Source organism: Patagioenas fasciata, chromosome 7 (assembly GCF_037038585.1).
Source record: "Patagioenas fasciata isolate bPatFas1 chromosome 7, bPatFas1.hap1, whole genome shotgun sequence".
NCBI lineage: Eukaryota > Metazoa > Chordata > Aves > Columbiformes > Columbidae > Patagioenas > Patagioenas fasciata.
This window is the reverse complement of record NC_092526.1, coordinates 22,657,956-22,674,973: the sequence shown is the minus strand read 5'-3', so window position 1 is coordinate 22,674,973 and position 17,018 is coordinate 22,657,956. Positions and strand designations below refer to the sequence as shown.

General features: G+C 38.9%; 1 protein-coding gene across 13 annotated transcripts in view; it reads right to left on the bottom strand.

Annotated features, from left to right (window-relative positions):
• The window catches only part of RAPGEF4 (Rap guanine nucleotide exchange factor 4), a 145,128-nt gene that overhangs the window by 35,620 nt on the left and 92,490 nt on the right, over positions 1–17,018 (bottom strand). For all 13 annotated transcript variants that reach the window (XM_071811095.1, XM_071811094.1, XM_071811086.1 and 10 more), the window contains 6 exons: positions 15,663–15,846; positions 8,975–9,059; positions 5,458–5,518; positions 4,648–4,724; positions 3,387–3,533; positions 1,953–2,068 (listed from right to left, as the gene is read on the bottom strand). In XM_071811095.1, coding sequence (XP_071667196.1) covers positions 1,953–2,068; positions 3,387–3,533; positions 4,648–4,724; positions 5,458–5,518; positions 8,975–9,059; positions 15,663–15,846 — 670 coding nt within the window. The remainder of the gene's footprint in view (positions 1–1,952; positions 2,069–3,386; positions 3,534–4,647; positions 4,725–5,457; positions 5,519–8,974; positions 9,060–15,662; positions 15,847–17,018) is intronic.

Here is a 17,018-nt window from a genome sequence, read left to right as displayed (position 1 = left end):
GAGGAGGTAGTAGAATCCAAACTGCAACTGAGAGGATCTGCCCCCAAAGTGAAGTTTTCCCCAAGATTAAGATGAAGAAAATGAGATTCTTGGTTGACTTGATATTTCAGGGAAAAACCTTGGGATGCAGAACATTTCTCTACTGCAAATGCTATGTACCCACCTAGGGGACAAAGCCTAAAGGTCAGCTCATCTGAAGAGATATCAGAGATGTAAACTACCCAATTAAGAGCAGAGCAGCAAGCCTTTAAGAAGAGGTCCCTGTTAAGCTTCTCCTTCAGGCACACTGATTTTCAAAAGCACTGAACATTCAACTAACTCTTTCCAGTAACACATTCCAGAAATTAGAATACATTATTAACTTTGATTTGGACTCTGAAACATAAATGTAGCCACTTACTCTATTTACTAACAAAGGAAACAAAAGGAATGCTATCTTCAAAACCAGTGAACTCATTTAGAAGGATTTTATACAAAAAGACACTGCCAACACACTATTAAGAAAATAATCTGACTGCTGAAAAGCAGACAGTGACCTTTCAAGGTAGCTTCCTCTGTTGTGTAGTTCATGTCTATCTTTGTTCTCAGCAAAAGCTCCCTTTTCCAGGCACACTGATAGTACCCAAATCTGACCAAATGCTTAAAAGATTTAAAGAAATGGAATTCTGAGCTTTACCTGAAAATATTCCTGGAGTGTAAGCTCTAAAATACAGCCTAACTTAATCAGGGACCATAAATGTCTCTAGCTATTTTAATCAAATTCTGAACATGTTGAATAATGCAAAGAATGCTGGTGCAAAGAGTTTGCAAGCCAGTTAGTGGAAATACCTTTAAATGAAACTTTCACTTTTGAAAGAATGAAAAATACATCAGACCCAAGAAACGGGGTTTAAATCTACAACCAAGTTGCTGTGCATTGCAGCTGCTGATGCAAATCCACTGCCTGCAATCAAGTTCCCCTCATTTAGACAAAGAAAAATTTGTTATAAGAGTATGTGTTTTCCTGGTGCCATAGTTTGTTTTTCTAATAGATCAAGTGAGAAATGAAATGGCGGTTTCTGAAATACATGAAAAGTGTATATAAAGTACAAAGAATGGTTTATTCAACCCTGATAGATCTTTACAAATCTCTATATTCAGTTATGCAGATAAAATATGCATATGAAATCCCAGATCAGATAAAAATCATACCCAAAATATCTCGCAGTCAAGTAGCTCTTTCTTTGGAAAAAAATAAAGGTCCAGGGCAAAGGATTTAAAACTCCTTCCTGCTTATTTTATTGAAGTTGTTCGAGTGTTTCTGAAGAAAATTGTGCATCAATTTGCAAATAACACATTTACAAAGCCTTTAGGGGTTTTATCAACATTCAGAATGATAACAGCCTCACTCTGCTCTTATCACAGTAGTATCCAAACAGAATTTTACTTTCTCCCTTTCAGTAAGAAAGTAAAGCAAATATAATGAATATTGTTATTACAGTGCAAACCCATTCTGTAAGATAAGCTGTTCGACTTCCATCGCACGAGATCTTAGTTTTGTATACAAATTGTAGTTAGCAAACTCTAATTAGAATGCAGAGCTCAAAATCCAAAATGAAAGTATCTATACTTAACAATAAAGCAATGTCTTTTCCTAATGTCTTTTTACACAGTAGCTCAGCTTTATAGGGTTTCAGCATTCTTCATGTGCAGTCTCTTTAGAAGCTATTACATGAGATAAGTATTTACAGTGAGATCTTCAGAGAATTATTGTATAAAGACATAGAACTAGTGTGCTGCTGGAAATGGATATATTATCCAGTATGGGGCATGTGATCAGCTGATGATTAAAGAAAACTTTATATGCACTGCATTCTTCCATAGAAAGGGGGAATATGCTATTGTTTGGATAATAATACCATATGAAAAGGTTAATCATTGTCTGACATTTGCACTATTGAATAAAAACATACTTGTGCTGAGGCTGTGAATTTCCTTGATTAGAAATTCTGTTTCCTGCTGGGATCTTCTCCAACACCAAGACATCTTGGTCATGTTCTTTGAGTCTTACTGTATTTGCTTCCACATCCTGCAAGACAAGTTACTTTTAATAAAATAATTGCATCCAATTTGGCTGATTAGTTACTCTCAAAAAGTGCATGACTTTCAAACACAAAAGACTCTGAGGTTGGTTCTTTTGCCCTGTATTTATCTATCTTTATTCTGCTTTTCTCACAGGCAGAATCAAGTGGGAAGCACTAGCACAGGGGGAAGAGACAGAGAAATGTGGGAAGGTCTAGCGCAAGAACGACGAGAAAAATCTCTAGCCATGGCAAAGGAAAAAATCTTTGCCAGAAAACAGAGCCCTCCTCCACAACTTTCCATACGTAATATGGTCTCTATTCCCAATTACATGTGAACAATATTATCTATAATCTGACTTTTCTCTTAAAAAAATGAAAAAAAGGCACTTAGAAAAGAGAAAAAGGCATTTAAAAATGGTAAGTCTTAGCTCAGGAAACTGTTGGCAAACTTTTCATTTTGAACTACTGGATCACAGTAAAAACAAAAAAGAAAGAAAAATAATTAAATATAATGTGCATTCAAATAACACAGATGAAAATCGATAAGATCACAGACTCTGATCTTCTCTGAAGTATCAACCAAAGCTGAATCAGTTGGGAGTCTCTATGGCCAACCCAACCTTACTGCCGATGGGATCCTCATTCCCTTTTGTACCGTAAGCACAAGCTTATGCCATTTTTCTAGCATAGTGCTCTCTGGTTTTATTGCTGCAATACTGGCCATGTATATATTCAAATTCAGGATGATAGTGGTTTTGACTTCCTATACTACCAATGATCACAAAACAGCCTGTATTTACAGAATTACAGCTAGACTTTAGAACTCATTAGCCCTAATGTGAATAACTGTAAAATTAGCCTGGGAATATCTTTCTGGAGCTCTCTGATAAAGACATCTGTGTATTTACCCGTAGTTTATCTAATTTGCCACTTGGTCATGCCTTGAATCTCTCAAGTTTAAGGTACCTGACACTGACCTATCTGGAAGAATGGGTCATCTTGTTTTATTCAATCTCTGGATGGAAGATCACCCATAAATCTTGGACAGCATAAGCAAAAACTGAGTACTTGGCAAATTTTAGACCACAGAAACGTGAGAGACAGAAGACATTTTGTCCCATTTTCAAGGCTGAGTTAGAAACAGTAAAAGAGGAAGGATGATTAATGTGTACTTTGCACGATCTTCTAGACTGTCTTATCTCTGTTCTGCAATTAGGGACACTTCAAACAAGGTTATCAATATGTCAATTGAAATAAGACAGACTCTAGAAAACTCTGCAAGTTCTGATATCTTGCTGTCAGAGTGGCCTTTCCAACTCTTACCCTAAGGATCCTGTTGAAGTCCTCCTTGTCTACTCTCAAGAAGTGGCAGTTGTCTTCACGCAGAACAATGGATGCTGCTCTGGGTGCGTCATTCACAAGCGCTAACTTGCCGAAATCATCTCCTTCGTGCAAAGTACATACCACACCCTGCATAGAGCAAAACATTTACATGCAGAAACCCATGATTACTCTGGATTCTATTGTAAGTCCTTGTACAAACACTGGACTTCACAATCAAATACCAAAACAAGTCTATTTGGCAGGAAATCAACAGCCCAAATAATGACTAGGAAACAATACTTGATAGCTGGTTATTACTATTACTGAAGAAAAGCAAGAACAGAAAAGAATTGGCTTGTTCTCTGAAATTACATCCAGCCTGAAGGACTCTTCCAGCCCTCCTGAAGACTGAAAGTTGTTGAGCTGTTTGGTTTTTATTTAAAGAGGCCCTAAAAAATAAGCTCATGTTTGCAGAAATAACATATAACTCCACATCCTCAGCTGATGTAAATCAGCATTGCTCTGTTTACTTCAGTTTTTAGTAGCAGAGGATCCAGCCCACTCTGTGATGGAAAAAAGGTAGCTAAACATGGGTTTCTTAGGAATAGACTTAGCACCAGGGCCTCTATGCTAGATTTTGGTGAAATGCTTGGTGTTCAGAATGGAGGATTCTCAGTCACTGAATGAGAAATCAAAAGGAAAGCAGATATTTTTAAAGACTCAAGGGATTGCTGTGTAGCAAAGTACAACTTTTTGCCTTGAAAAATTTCTCTCATAAACAGGAAATTTAATAGAGATGCTTTTGAATCTCTAGCTCAACTAAGAAGAAGAGCTGGCATAAATTTGGAACAGTTCATCCAACCTGAGAGCCACTAGTCACGAAGAGGTACTTCTGTCAGACATGCATCGGAAAAGTTAGTTACAGAAATTTAAGAGAACATGATGGTAAAGGGACAGGGCAAAAACCCCCAAGAGATGCAAGTCTGGCAATTCACCAAATTCCAGCAAATTACTTTGTCCTAAAGATACTGATATAACTCTGCTGAATTATATTCAGAAAGTGTGTAATATATCCTGAAATTATACAGTAATCAACTGGATGTATAATCAGTGAAACCACTGGATCATTTCTTAATAAAATTACAGTCAATTTGTTTCCTTAGAAAAGCAATTTTGCTCTAAATTAAACTGTATTCCTTCAAAGTTTGCTCTTACAATTCCAATAATAAGAATCATATAAAAAGGCTTCTGAAAACAATACCTTGCCATAAATGACTACATTTACTGATCCCTTTAGGATAATGTACCAAGAAGTACCTTCTTCTCCCTGATTAAATACTATGAGAGAGAGAAAAGATTTTATGGTGAGAATACGGTTATCTGAAATAGAAATGGGTGAGATTCTGCACACAATAAAATTCAAGGTAAATCTATTGCAGTCATATTAATGTCTACCTTGAAAAAGGGCATAATTTTAAAAGCAATTGCCTTCAGATTTTAGAAAACCCCACACACCCATATAAGCGGTTATTTTATTACACTATGTGCAAGTTGCTGTTATTTTCCATGACAATTGCAACAACTACTTTATCAATACATGGCAGGTTATCAGTTACTCATCAGCACAGAGACTTGGATCCCACCAGTAGCACCATGTTCTAAGCCAGTTCTCCAGTGGCTGCGAATTTGACATCCATTTGCTAAAACTTCTCAATATAAACAGGTTTAAGAAATCCGACATTTTAAATCCTTTATCTTGTGCAGCAAGATTTTTTTTAATACAAGGATAATATTAAAATACATTTAAAATGGAGATTGGTCCAATCCAGAATTCTAGATAAAAACACACCCAAATTGTAGGCAATACATACATCCAAGGATATAAAATTAATTTTGGTACTGTCCCTGCAATCGTCAACTGACTAAGTCAACACTTATTGCCCCAGATTTGAACAGTGAGTGCCAGTCAGGTTTGAAGAGTACATCCAAGTTTTGCTCTTGTCATTTAAGCATTAAGAATTTAAATGTTCACAGATGAGAAAGAAGATCTGACAGGACTCCATTTACTTACAGACCGTTCCTGCTTTGGGATGTGATTCAAAAATCAGGACACCTGCTAATTCTCGCTTTACCTTAAAATAGAGAAGAAATACAGTTTTTATATTTATCTTATTTTTCCTGCTATAGAGAAAGTCACATAATATACTCCAGTCGCTGCTTTCCTTCCTTCTGCACCGTTCAGCACTCATCCAGGGGATGCTGGAACAATGCTCTGCTTCACTCGATGTATTGTTTCCTACTGATTTGCTTTACAGAACACAAGCCTCTGCATTTCCTGGCTGCAAATGGCTCAGACAAGAGCATCTTTAAGATACAGGTCTCCACATTTTTCTGCATACACACACGTGTGAAACCATCATTAACAATTAACATGATGGAAAATTTAAAACACTAATAGTTGATCTATTACAGAAGATAGTGAGCAATTGCCAACTACTCCATGAAGCTCTGCGGCAGTCCTGTTCTTCCCTAAGAAATCAGTGCCCTTCCCCTCACAGACATGAATCTGGCCACTTCTGCTGTGTCCCACTGAAGTGCAGCCATCTGGGCCTGCTGAGGCCCCACTTGGCCTGTCTGTTTCCCAGGCAAGATCACAGAATCACAGAATGTCAGGGATTGGAAAGGACCTCGAAAGATCATGCAGTCCAATTCCCCCACTGGAGCAGGAACACCCAGATGAGGTTACACAGGAATGTGTCCAGGCGGGTTCTGAATGTCTGCAGAGAGGGAGACTCCACAACCCCTCTGGGCAGCCTGTTCCAGTGCTCTCTCACCCTGAAGAAGTTTCTTCTCATATTTAAGTGGAACCTCTTGTGTTCCAGTTTGTACCCACTGGCCCTTGTCTTACTATTGGTTGTCACTGAGAAGAGCCTGGCTCCATCCTTGTGACACTCACCCTTTATATATTTATAAATATTAATGAGGTCACCCCTCAGTCTCCTCTTCTCCAAACTAAAGAGCCCCAGCTCCCTCAGCCTTCCCTCATAAGGGAGATGCTCCACTCCCTTAATCATCTTTGTTGCCCTGCGCTGGACTCTCTCCAGCAGTTCCCTGTCCTTCTGGAACTGAGGGGCCCAGAACAGGACAAGATGTCCGGCTCTCTACCTCTTCCAGAAGCTGGAGGAGGTGACACTGCCCTTGGTGTCAGCCTGCTCCTCCTGGGGTCCGCAGTGCTCTGCTGTGGTTGGCTCCCACCTCTGACGGGTGGTAAGAGCCTCTAGTGAGACAACATTTACAACAGCTTTTCCTGGCTGTAAACACTGTTAGTGCTACACAACAATAGCAGCACCCAGAATTTCAAATTATCCTGAGTTTTCCTGTGTGCTTTATGTCTCTCTTCACAAAGCCACAAGTCTCCAAGGACTTGGAGGCCAATTTCCAAGCAGTGGTATTCTTGTTTCCAGAGAACATCAGCTGGTGACAATCCATGTTTCAGAGTTACTACTGTATAATGTAAGTATGCCAAATACAAATCAAAAGCTGGTTCTAACATATATTTAGTAGTAATATTTCACACCATTCTACCCACTGTTTAAATTGAAAAAATTTTTTGGCCATGAAGAAAATCTTGGGGAGGAACTCTCAAATTCTGGACACAATCCAGACTAGAGCCTGGTGACTGTGTCTCCTAAGATGGGTGGACAAATTCAGGCTCTGATGTCCTAAAGGCACCCACCAGACCCCTGCTCAGGCATCAAGCATAAATGTACCACACCGGCTACCTCTCCCAGAACTCCTTCTTGACAGCCAGTGCAAAGCACTCTGTTTGTAGCCTGGAGAAGAGGGGTAAACAGAGGTGTGACTTTTTTTTTTTAGTACACTGACCAGCGAACGGACCCACAGGCCTGGGATTTCTGTAACCATTAGCTCAAACTCTTTTATAACCTCCGCCTGAAGGCAATGACGCTTTCCTAAGGAAGGGAAATACAATCCCATTAGCAGAGTTCTGCACACTGTAGAGACGGTTCCTATCCATGTACATCCTCAGATGTCTTCTCAGTTGTTTCAGACATTTGCCTCTGCAGTGAAAGAATCCTCTCGATGAAGCCAAGAATTTGGTATGTTTATAACACCGTATTATGGAATTGTTTTTCATTCATACATTACTTCACAGGCTTCTCTAGCAGGGATTAGTTCGCCACCATGCGACTTGAATTTTATCCATTTTGCTTCCTGCTGCTTGTGGCATACCTAGAAAACTTATTACTTTTTGCTTTCAAGTTGATTGACCATTAATCTTCTGGTTCATAGGAGCAATGCTGTCTGTTGCTCCTCTGAAGAATTCCTCTAAGCTACTCATGGTTTCTCTGTTCTGTTTCAGTTTAGGCTGGCATTGCCACATTCTTACTAAAAACATGGAATCAACTGCACTTCTTCAAAATGCCAAGTATTTCTTGCAGTTTTTATCATTTGCCATACTTGTTCTATATGCTGTTTGCAGAGGGACCAATTTCCAATTTCTGACCTCAAGTCTGATTTTCTTCTGAGCTGGAAATATTTTGTGTTTCAGATTTTTTGTTCTGGGTTACATGCATAGTCTCAAGAGGGTTCTCCACTCCCTCTCAGTATCTATCTTGGGTAGTTTCTATTGCTTGATTTGAAAATGTTAATTTCTAGACCTAACTGAAGTCTTTCTTTAAATACTTTTTTCCAGCATCCCAAAGATGTTGAAGGATTTTGGCCGGCTGTTCTCTTTGAATTTAGTTACCAACTCTGGATGCATATTCTTTCTGAAAAACATTGTTCAGACATTATATGTTTGCACAGAGTACTATCTGTAATACAGTTTCATAATCAGCTGCATCTGTCCAAGTTATTTGAGAATTACTGAAAATATTAAGAGCTTCCAAATAAACAATTGTCAAGCATAAACCTAATTTTTGACCAGCTTCCTTTTTCTGAAAGCACCCACATCTTGCTGCTACCAAGTACTATTTAGCTTGTTTCAGTTGCCTATGCAGTGTGTCAATGATGGCGAGAATTTAAACACTTGCATTCTCTCCTCCAGCCATTTTCTCCATTTCTTTTTTTCTTGATTCTGTGCACTGTTCTTGCCCACTCAGAGAGAAGGGGTCTGATGTGAGGTTTCCCTCACTCTAGGACTAAGCTCCAACCAGTCAGCACCGCAAACTACGCCTTTCTGCACTGTGCAATTCCTCCTCCTAACTGGTTCAAGTCAAGACTTCTTATAGGTCAGAAATTGGAAATACATTCTGCAAAAATCAGTAGTGCCACTGTCCCAGGTGTCAGATCAGATTGCATGCATCTGATAAGGATCATGATGGAGGCACCTGTGGAAAACGAGTGAGGTAGGGGCTGTGGAGAAACACATGAAGATAATTATATCTGATATCCAAAAGACAACCTACATCTGCATAGTGACTGGGTGGTCCTCACAGGTGGGAATAACTTCTTTGCATGGAAAGCATAAATGGAAACAGTTGTCAGCACTTCAATTCCAATAAAGCACCAGAAGTCAAAATTCAACCTCCCTTTTGGTGATGAGTTATATTTTTAAAAATACTTACTGTGGTAGAAAGATGAGATAAGGCCTTAATGTGAAGAAGTTCTTCATATATAATTTCTAAGTCATCTACAGTTCTCTGGCCAGGCCTACAGAGAGAGGATAAAAAGGACAGTAAAATGCAATAAGTGCCCAAAATAAATGCTTTAGAGAAGTACAAAAAACCACAAAATGCTGTTGTATTGTCTACTGAAGGGTACATCCTCACTAAGCTGGGACTGGATGATGCTTCTGGTTGGAGGACTGAAGTACACGAAGGATGGAAGCACTGTGAAACCACCTGAACGACACTGAGCAGCAGCCACGGCAACCACCTCAGAGAGATCCTGATTAGGCAGCTGTCCTGATGAAATCAAGTGTTCTATACATAAAATGGTCAGATAAATCAGAAATGGTACATAAAGATCAGTTTCTTTCAAAAGGACTCCTGAGGATGGGACTGGCACTATTTTTCACTTGTGTCAATAATTAGTTGTAGCAAACAGAGAAGAGCAGTGGTTTGTAAAGAAGCATGTGAATTGCTGCTGAACAACTGACAGAGGCAGCAGTGCACCTTGGAGGACAGAAAATGACTGCGACAGAGTTAACGCTGAGTGCTGTTGTTCGGCCACAAAGGTAAATAAGAACCACCCAGTAGTTTCAACTTCACTGAAAAATACAAGAAGTGGTCATTAATGAAAAGCATGCACTGGTGAAGGAATAATCCTCCTGCAGCACAACGAGGAATGAGGCTGCCACTGTGACTGAAATAACTGCATTTCTGTAGTTCACACACCAGAAAATTTTGTGGTTGCTACAAAAGGACACAAATACTGAGAAATCCAGTGGGTCAGAGGTGCTTTGGAGGATCTATTAATAATAAACAGCACCTATGAGAAGAAATCGTAGGAGTTTGTGACTCCTAAACTTTTTCCCACTCACAAGATTCTCTTCAGTTGAAGTGTCTAATACAACTTTATTTTCTAAAAGGACAAATTCTCCTATGATATAATTTGAAACTGCATTGGAGGTACATACACACAGAAAAAATCCTTTAAAGCATTATTCCAAGTTACTTTTATAGGGCTGAGTCCTTTCAAACAATGTGGTTTAGATTTGTGAAAAGCAGAATTTAGGAATTAAATCAATGGGCCAAGAACAGAAGAAAAGAGCAATTCAAGTCATAGCAAGGGAGAGAGGATAATTTTAAGATGTGAAGAAATGGGATACAGGAAGCCTGGTCCAGGGGCAGGAGTTGCCAAGGAGAAGGTTCACATGCTCGCATGGAGAACAGGCTGTCTGCAATGTGCATTGTCAAAAGAACTAACAGCACAGCTGAATCTTCGGACAGCCCTGAAATGAATGTCACAATGAACCTTTCTGAGAGAAGTTTTCCACCTAAAATGTCAGTATTACAGGAGATTCTAGCATCTAGACGATCATAGAGCTCTATAGGTTTTCTGCCTCATCAACTCTTGGTTCAGCAGTCTGTCTAAATCATGTGTGAGGTAGAGGAAACACCCAGCAGTTATGCCACTCTGGACTTAGACTGCATCTTTCTGCAAAAAAGAAGATGGAGACTTCTTTTGGATGAAGGAAGTATGAACACGTCATAGAAAACATTAGGACAACTGACATCATCTCTGGTAAGCAAACAATATTTTTCATCTGTTCTTCACTTACCAATGACATGCATTTATTATCAGTCAGATTAAAGACCAATTTACACAAAAATGTTTTAGATGAAATTATTCTTTTCTCATAGAGAATGGAATAAACTGTTAAGGGAGAAACAAAAATTGGTTTGGTACTGCTATGCCCTCTAGTGACTCAAAATACTCTTTACTATTTCTAAATCTGGCTTGAAATTATAAAACTGCCACTCTTCGTGATTTACAGGGGGCACTAGCAGTTTAATTAAGTACAGAACAAAGCTAAGCCAGAACTAGCTATCTTCCAATGGAGATTTAAGAAACACAAGATAAGGATTTTAACAAAGAATGCTTTCCATAGGCAGTAACAATTTTATTACAATTTATTACAATTTATTAAACCGGCACATCTTGGAAAACATAGTGTAACCAATTAACAAATTTCTACATGAACTGAAAATATAAAAGGAAGATGTCTTACTATATAAGATCTCTATCAAGACAAAAGGATACACTCCTCTTTCAGTATGTCCATTTACCTCCTGTGTTAGCACACTGGGAGGACTGGCGATCTACAGTGGATGTACCCAGTCTTTACTTCTGCTTCTGCAGATGTCATGTGGAGAGATATTAGGCATCCCTGCTTCTGTAAAACCTGTGTGGTGACCCACTGATGTTGATTTGTAGGATCCTGCTGTGTAAAGACCTAGTTTCTGCAGGGGACATATTCTAACAGCAATAGCTGGTTATAGACAGGATAATAAATGGAATAGGTAGAGAAAGAGGCTACACATTAATGGACAGGAGAAGTCAGGTGATATTAAGTGATCAATAAAAACTGTTCAGTGTTTGGAGAATTTATCAAGGTCAGAGACACTGAGTTTCTCTGTGACTAGGATGTTGACAATAACATAGTACTTTGTCACAGATCAACCATGTATGTACAAGCAAGATCATTGATTATTTCTATTACACAGCTAACCAGAAAATTCTCAGATAATAAGAACAAGGGAAAAGATCAGAGACCCTATAACATTGTGATTACATGTCAAATAAACATATATTGCCAGAGTACAAATTTTGTGTTCAAGTACCATGAGGAACATACAGGAGACATGAATAATTTTATCCACTACCTGTGTCTGAGTGTGAGAGTGAATGCATGTTCACTTACTCTAGCATGGAAGCTAATTATGTAATATTTGTACCCAAATCAGTGCTCTTTGATTAACACTATAACTACCATTTACCACATATGATACCCATAAGCATCAATGAATTGATATGTGGAAAGATAACCTCTATTTCTTGTCCCAGAAATAACACTTTGTTTATTAAATGTCGTTGGCAGGAAAATCTACCAAGGACTGTAGAACTTAATACTGTCTTTATGGAGAAATCCAGTGTGGTTCTTACTAATGACAGCTGGGTGGAATATCTAAATTAAAAAATTTAATAAAACCAGAATAAACAGATCTTGCTTAAATTTTACAGGACTTTCAAGAAACTATAAATTCTTAAAAATAATTAAATTATTATTTTATTTTATACATATAGTGTTGTTTATCATGTTCACATTTGTTTTCACTTCCTCTACCTTGCAACCTGTCAAGCTTAACTTCTGCAAGTGACACTAAAATTTGTTTAATGATCACATGTTGCATCAAACACTCTTTGTAATGAAAAAAGAAAAATTGCTGAGTGAAGTCACCAAGAATATGTAACACAGATTTATGGTTTCAGTCATATTGCTAACTTGCAGTAGCTTGGAGTATTAAAAAATTATATAATCCATACAATCATCTGAATTAAATACTGTTGTCTGATGAACACCATTCTCCCTTTAAAGACTCTGGTTATTATTGTGTTTAGCTTTGTATTACAGCATCCTATTTAATTAGGATTTCCTATCAAGTTAGCTATACCTGAACACCACTAAAATAACTAGAAAATATTTTCACGATTTATTTTCATACTGAAGGACTTGAAACACTTGTAAGGAAGAGCTGTGTTAATTCTACAATTTTTTTTCCAGGGGCTTGCTCAGGGTCTCCACCTGTACTCCAGGTATTATAAGATGCAAAGAGCTGTGTTTGCTACTTCATAAAAAGCTATTTTCACATTCACGGTGTATGTGTTTCCAAAGGAAAAAAAAAAAAAACACCAACCAATAGCAACAAGAGCCTGCCAAAAATTTCCCTGAGCTCTATTCTGTTTTTTAAACTATAGAACATTCTTTCACAGTTTGACAGTTAAAATGCTGCAGTTAATGTAATAAACAGAGAATTTTTTAAGTCGGCTGTCAAAACAAATGACACTTTTTGCTAGAGATTTTCAGATTTGAACAATAGAAAGTACCTTTCAAAGCAACAGCTTCATTATACAATCAAATTCTCAAAGTAATCTTCTCATCAAAGAATATTGTCTTATTTATTTCAGGGTAATTATGTGAGTTCTGCAACCTCTCCGGAAATGGTGACTATTATAAAATGCAGCTGTGTTGGCTTGAAAATTGTGGGTCCTGCTCAGGCCAGCTAGAGCCAGCGTCTCTGAAGCCCTGGCAATTCCTTGAACTTCTGGCAGCTGTAACAGTGTCTAGTCAAAACTAGAACAGCCTCTGAGGGTTCACGGAGATTTTAACAGCTTTGATACCGCTAAGCCCATGGTGGATTTTCCACTAACAAAATCATAACCTACGTAAGCTGAATAGTAGAGCATAGTTAATATGGTGCCTGACAGAACAAGCTAGTTTCCATGAGCAAAGGGCAGCAAAAATAAGCACTTTCAGGGACAGAGATAGGGAAAGATGTCAGACAGCTGTCAGTCTTCAGAAAACTTCTTTCCCCTCTCACCGTGTTGCATGAAAAATCTCCTACGAATATTCTTTTGGGTGATTCTGTGCAAGTGATGACACGGGAGAGCAGTGCTTTCACAGCATCATTCCAGCCTTTCAGGTTTCTGCAAGGAGTGTGGATCATCATCAACATTGATCCTGCCACCGTAAACTTACACTGGCTGCTCTCAAAGTCATGATGGAAAGCAAATGCAGTAGGGCAGCCAAAAACCCCAAGAGCCTAAGGGGACAAATGTCTAAGAGCCAACCTACTCAGTCAGCCTGGGGCACAGGGGACACTGCAGAGGTGGAAGGTCACAGCACACACAGCGCTGCTCACCATCCCCTAATGACCGGCATCTGCTTGTGGGTGCAAGGAACCCTATTTTGCATCTCTGTGAGGACAAAGCATCACACTGCCCTGACACCAGAAGGCTTTATGGAGGCACCATGCTTTCCGTCTGCTTTGTCTATGTGTTTTGTGTGACAGGGAGTGAGAGCTCCTTTGGTTGTGTCTGACTAGACCTCTAATAAATAGAGAAAAGAGAATTTACACTTTAAAACTATTGCTACAGGGTAGTGTTACCTATTTTTTATAAGCGCATGTATCTGATGGCACTTTTTGAAATTTCACGCTTTTAGCAAGATTTTTGGAAAAGTGCTGTCTAAATGAGCTTATGATCTAAACAGACAACACAGGGGCAAGAATGGAGGAGGGAAAGGACACAGACAGAAACAGAATAGGAGCAACCACTTGTGTCAAGTGGATTCAGAACATTTTTAGTGTTAAAAAAATGTTCTCACACTGTAGGCAGAGCCCAATCCTGTCCCATAGCAAAGACAAACTTTGCCAGTGGCCTCAGAGGGGCAGGATGCAGCTTTGTGTACTCATCTTTCCTGAACTGACCCTTACAAGTAAATCTTCAGTGAAGATGACATTAAACAGTTCATTATTCTCAGTGTGCTTAATTAGCAGTAAAATACGTCTTCAGTGGCCTCCAAACACTACCTGCATCTCCTGGGTTCAGCTGGGATGGACTCAGTCTTCACAAGACGCTGGGAAGGGACACAGCCAACCAGCCAACCCAAAGTAGTCAAAGGGATATCCGTACCATAGGAGGTCATGCTCTGTATATTAACAGGGGGAGTTGGCCAGCGGAGGGAATTGCTGCACAGGAGCTGGCTTGGGCATCGGTGGGTGGTGGGCAATTGCATTTTGTATTCCTTGCTTGTATATCCTTTTATTTTTATTACTGCTTTTATCTCTTCCTTTGCTGTCCTGTTTTATCCCAACCCACAAGTTTTACCTTTTTTTCCCCTCTGATTCCCCTTCCTTTCTCGCTGGGGAGGGAAGGACTGAGCGAGTGGCCACATGGTACTTAGTTGCTGGCTGAAGCTAAACCGCGACACTACATAATGAAGAGGTTGCCTTCAATGGAGGGTCAAATAGAGTTTATACTGGTTGCTTTGAAGTCACTATAAAGCTGCCTGTAAAAAAGGCCTTTAGCACAGTTTTAGTGTGACCAGAATGTACTGCTGAAATGATGCTTAGCCAACCAATGAGTGAGAGGACACGATCTGACAGCTATGAAAAGGTTAGGCAGACATCCTCTGTGGCCTAGGTACAGAAAGCATTTTTTTTTTTAGTGTATCCATTTTATAACAGTAAGAATGGATAAATAAACCCACAGAGCCACATTTCACACCTTGCTAGCAAACTACAACAGGCTAAGTCCAGCCTTTCTTAATTCAATAAAGTTCTCCGAAGGATGAACCTAATTAATGGCTGCCACTGTCAACTGTAACTGAAAGGTACCTGCTGTGCTACCGTCCTACCACTCCACCCACTCACAATGACTGAAAGCAGCATAGTTAATTGAACGGCACATCTACACAAAGTGTTAATGGAGCAGGACTCTTCTATTACCTGCAACTTACTTTTGGGGAGACTTGCAAATAAAATAATAACTCATAATGCAGCATTTTCCTCAAGGTGAATATGATGGCATTCACAGCCTTTGATGGTTATTCTCAACACAGAGTCCAACATAAAGCATTAATAAGGACTGGAAATGACTTAATATGGACTTTAAAACTTTAGAGGTTAAACAAACTGGCACTGAAGTGAAATAACTGGCCAAAGTATGCCTGGCAATAAATGTAGATTTCTCTTGTTTCCATGTCACAAGGAAGACCCACGTATAATATTAACTCATTAATCTGCTTACGGTTTTCTGAGAATCATCCTCATATGAGCATCTGGCCCAATCTGAGACAGAAACAGCATAGTGTCCTGTAGCTCCTCATCACACTCCTTTTTCTCTTCCTCAGTTGGCAAAGGGGCGTCTTCATGCTCATCATCCAAAAATCGATAAAATAAGTATTTGTCTTGAAAGTGGTGTTCCTGATCCACTGAAAACAACATAAAATATCAAACACTAAGCTCTCCTCATTCAAGTTAACCTTGTGGAAATACGTGCAGCATTGTATATATCACACATATATTGGTTAAGAAGGAAAAGAAATCTAAAGAGAAACTGCAAGAGTATGAAACATATATATTTCTCACATATGTCCATAGTATGTTGCTTGAAGAGTACACTTCTAAATTGTGTACTACAAACACTTTACAAAAGGCTTCAATATATGTGTGCTGTGGATATGTATATATACATGTGTGTGCGCACATGTGTGTTTTTTTTTCTTATTAGATCTGGTTTTGTTTTTGTTTCAAACCGCTTCATTTAAGCAAACAATTCACGCTGAGGGAAACAGTTACATCAGGAGTTTCTAAGACGTGTTCTCTAGCATGAACACTTTCCCCTACATGTTTCAGACAAGGGCTAAAAGATAACAAAAGCATCTAAACTCTTTCTGATGCACCAGAAAAGTACATCATCAAGATATAATCTCAGGGGCAAGTTCATTGACCTGTGTCCTGGTAGAAAAACTTAATGGACAGACTACCAAGAGACAACTTCTAAAGAGAGGCTATGATATGGTGAAGGACAAACCCTTGGTCTTCCAAGCAAGTCAGAGTGATGTGTTGATCTAGATACTGTGATGCGGTTTGCAACAGCTTGCCCCTGGGAGTTCAAGGGAATATTTGACAGGAATTAAAGCTAGAACCCTTAGAGTAAGGAAGTAGTGGAAACAATCTGTCTTCTCAGTGTGGAAATTTCTCTGTGGGATATGGGAAGCACAAAAAAAGGATAAATGGAAGTGTACTGTAATACAGCTGTTCTTCTGAACTTAATAAAACCATATGTGCAAAGCTTCAGTAGTAATATTGCTTTGCAAAGCTACCCTTCTAAGGGCTATAATATCCTGTTACCAAGAAAATCCTGCCAAATGGAAACTGAAAGTCAATGTAAAGTACAGTCAGAAAACTAAGAAAATCCCAGGTCTCTGCACTGGAATACTTGGAGTGCTGAATTTCGGAACATTTCCAAAACCAGTGGAAATTATTCCAAAACTATGGATCTGAGCAAATACACATTCACTTCCAAATGCTGCATATCTTTGACGAAGATCAGTTTTGTGTATAGTAATATACCTCTTGGTTTTGGCCTGAGTGCTATACA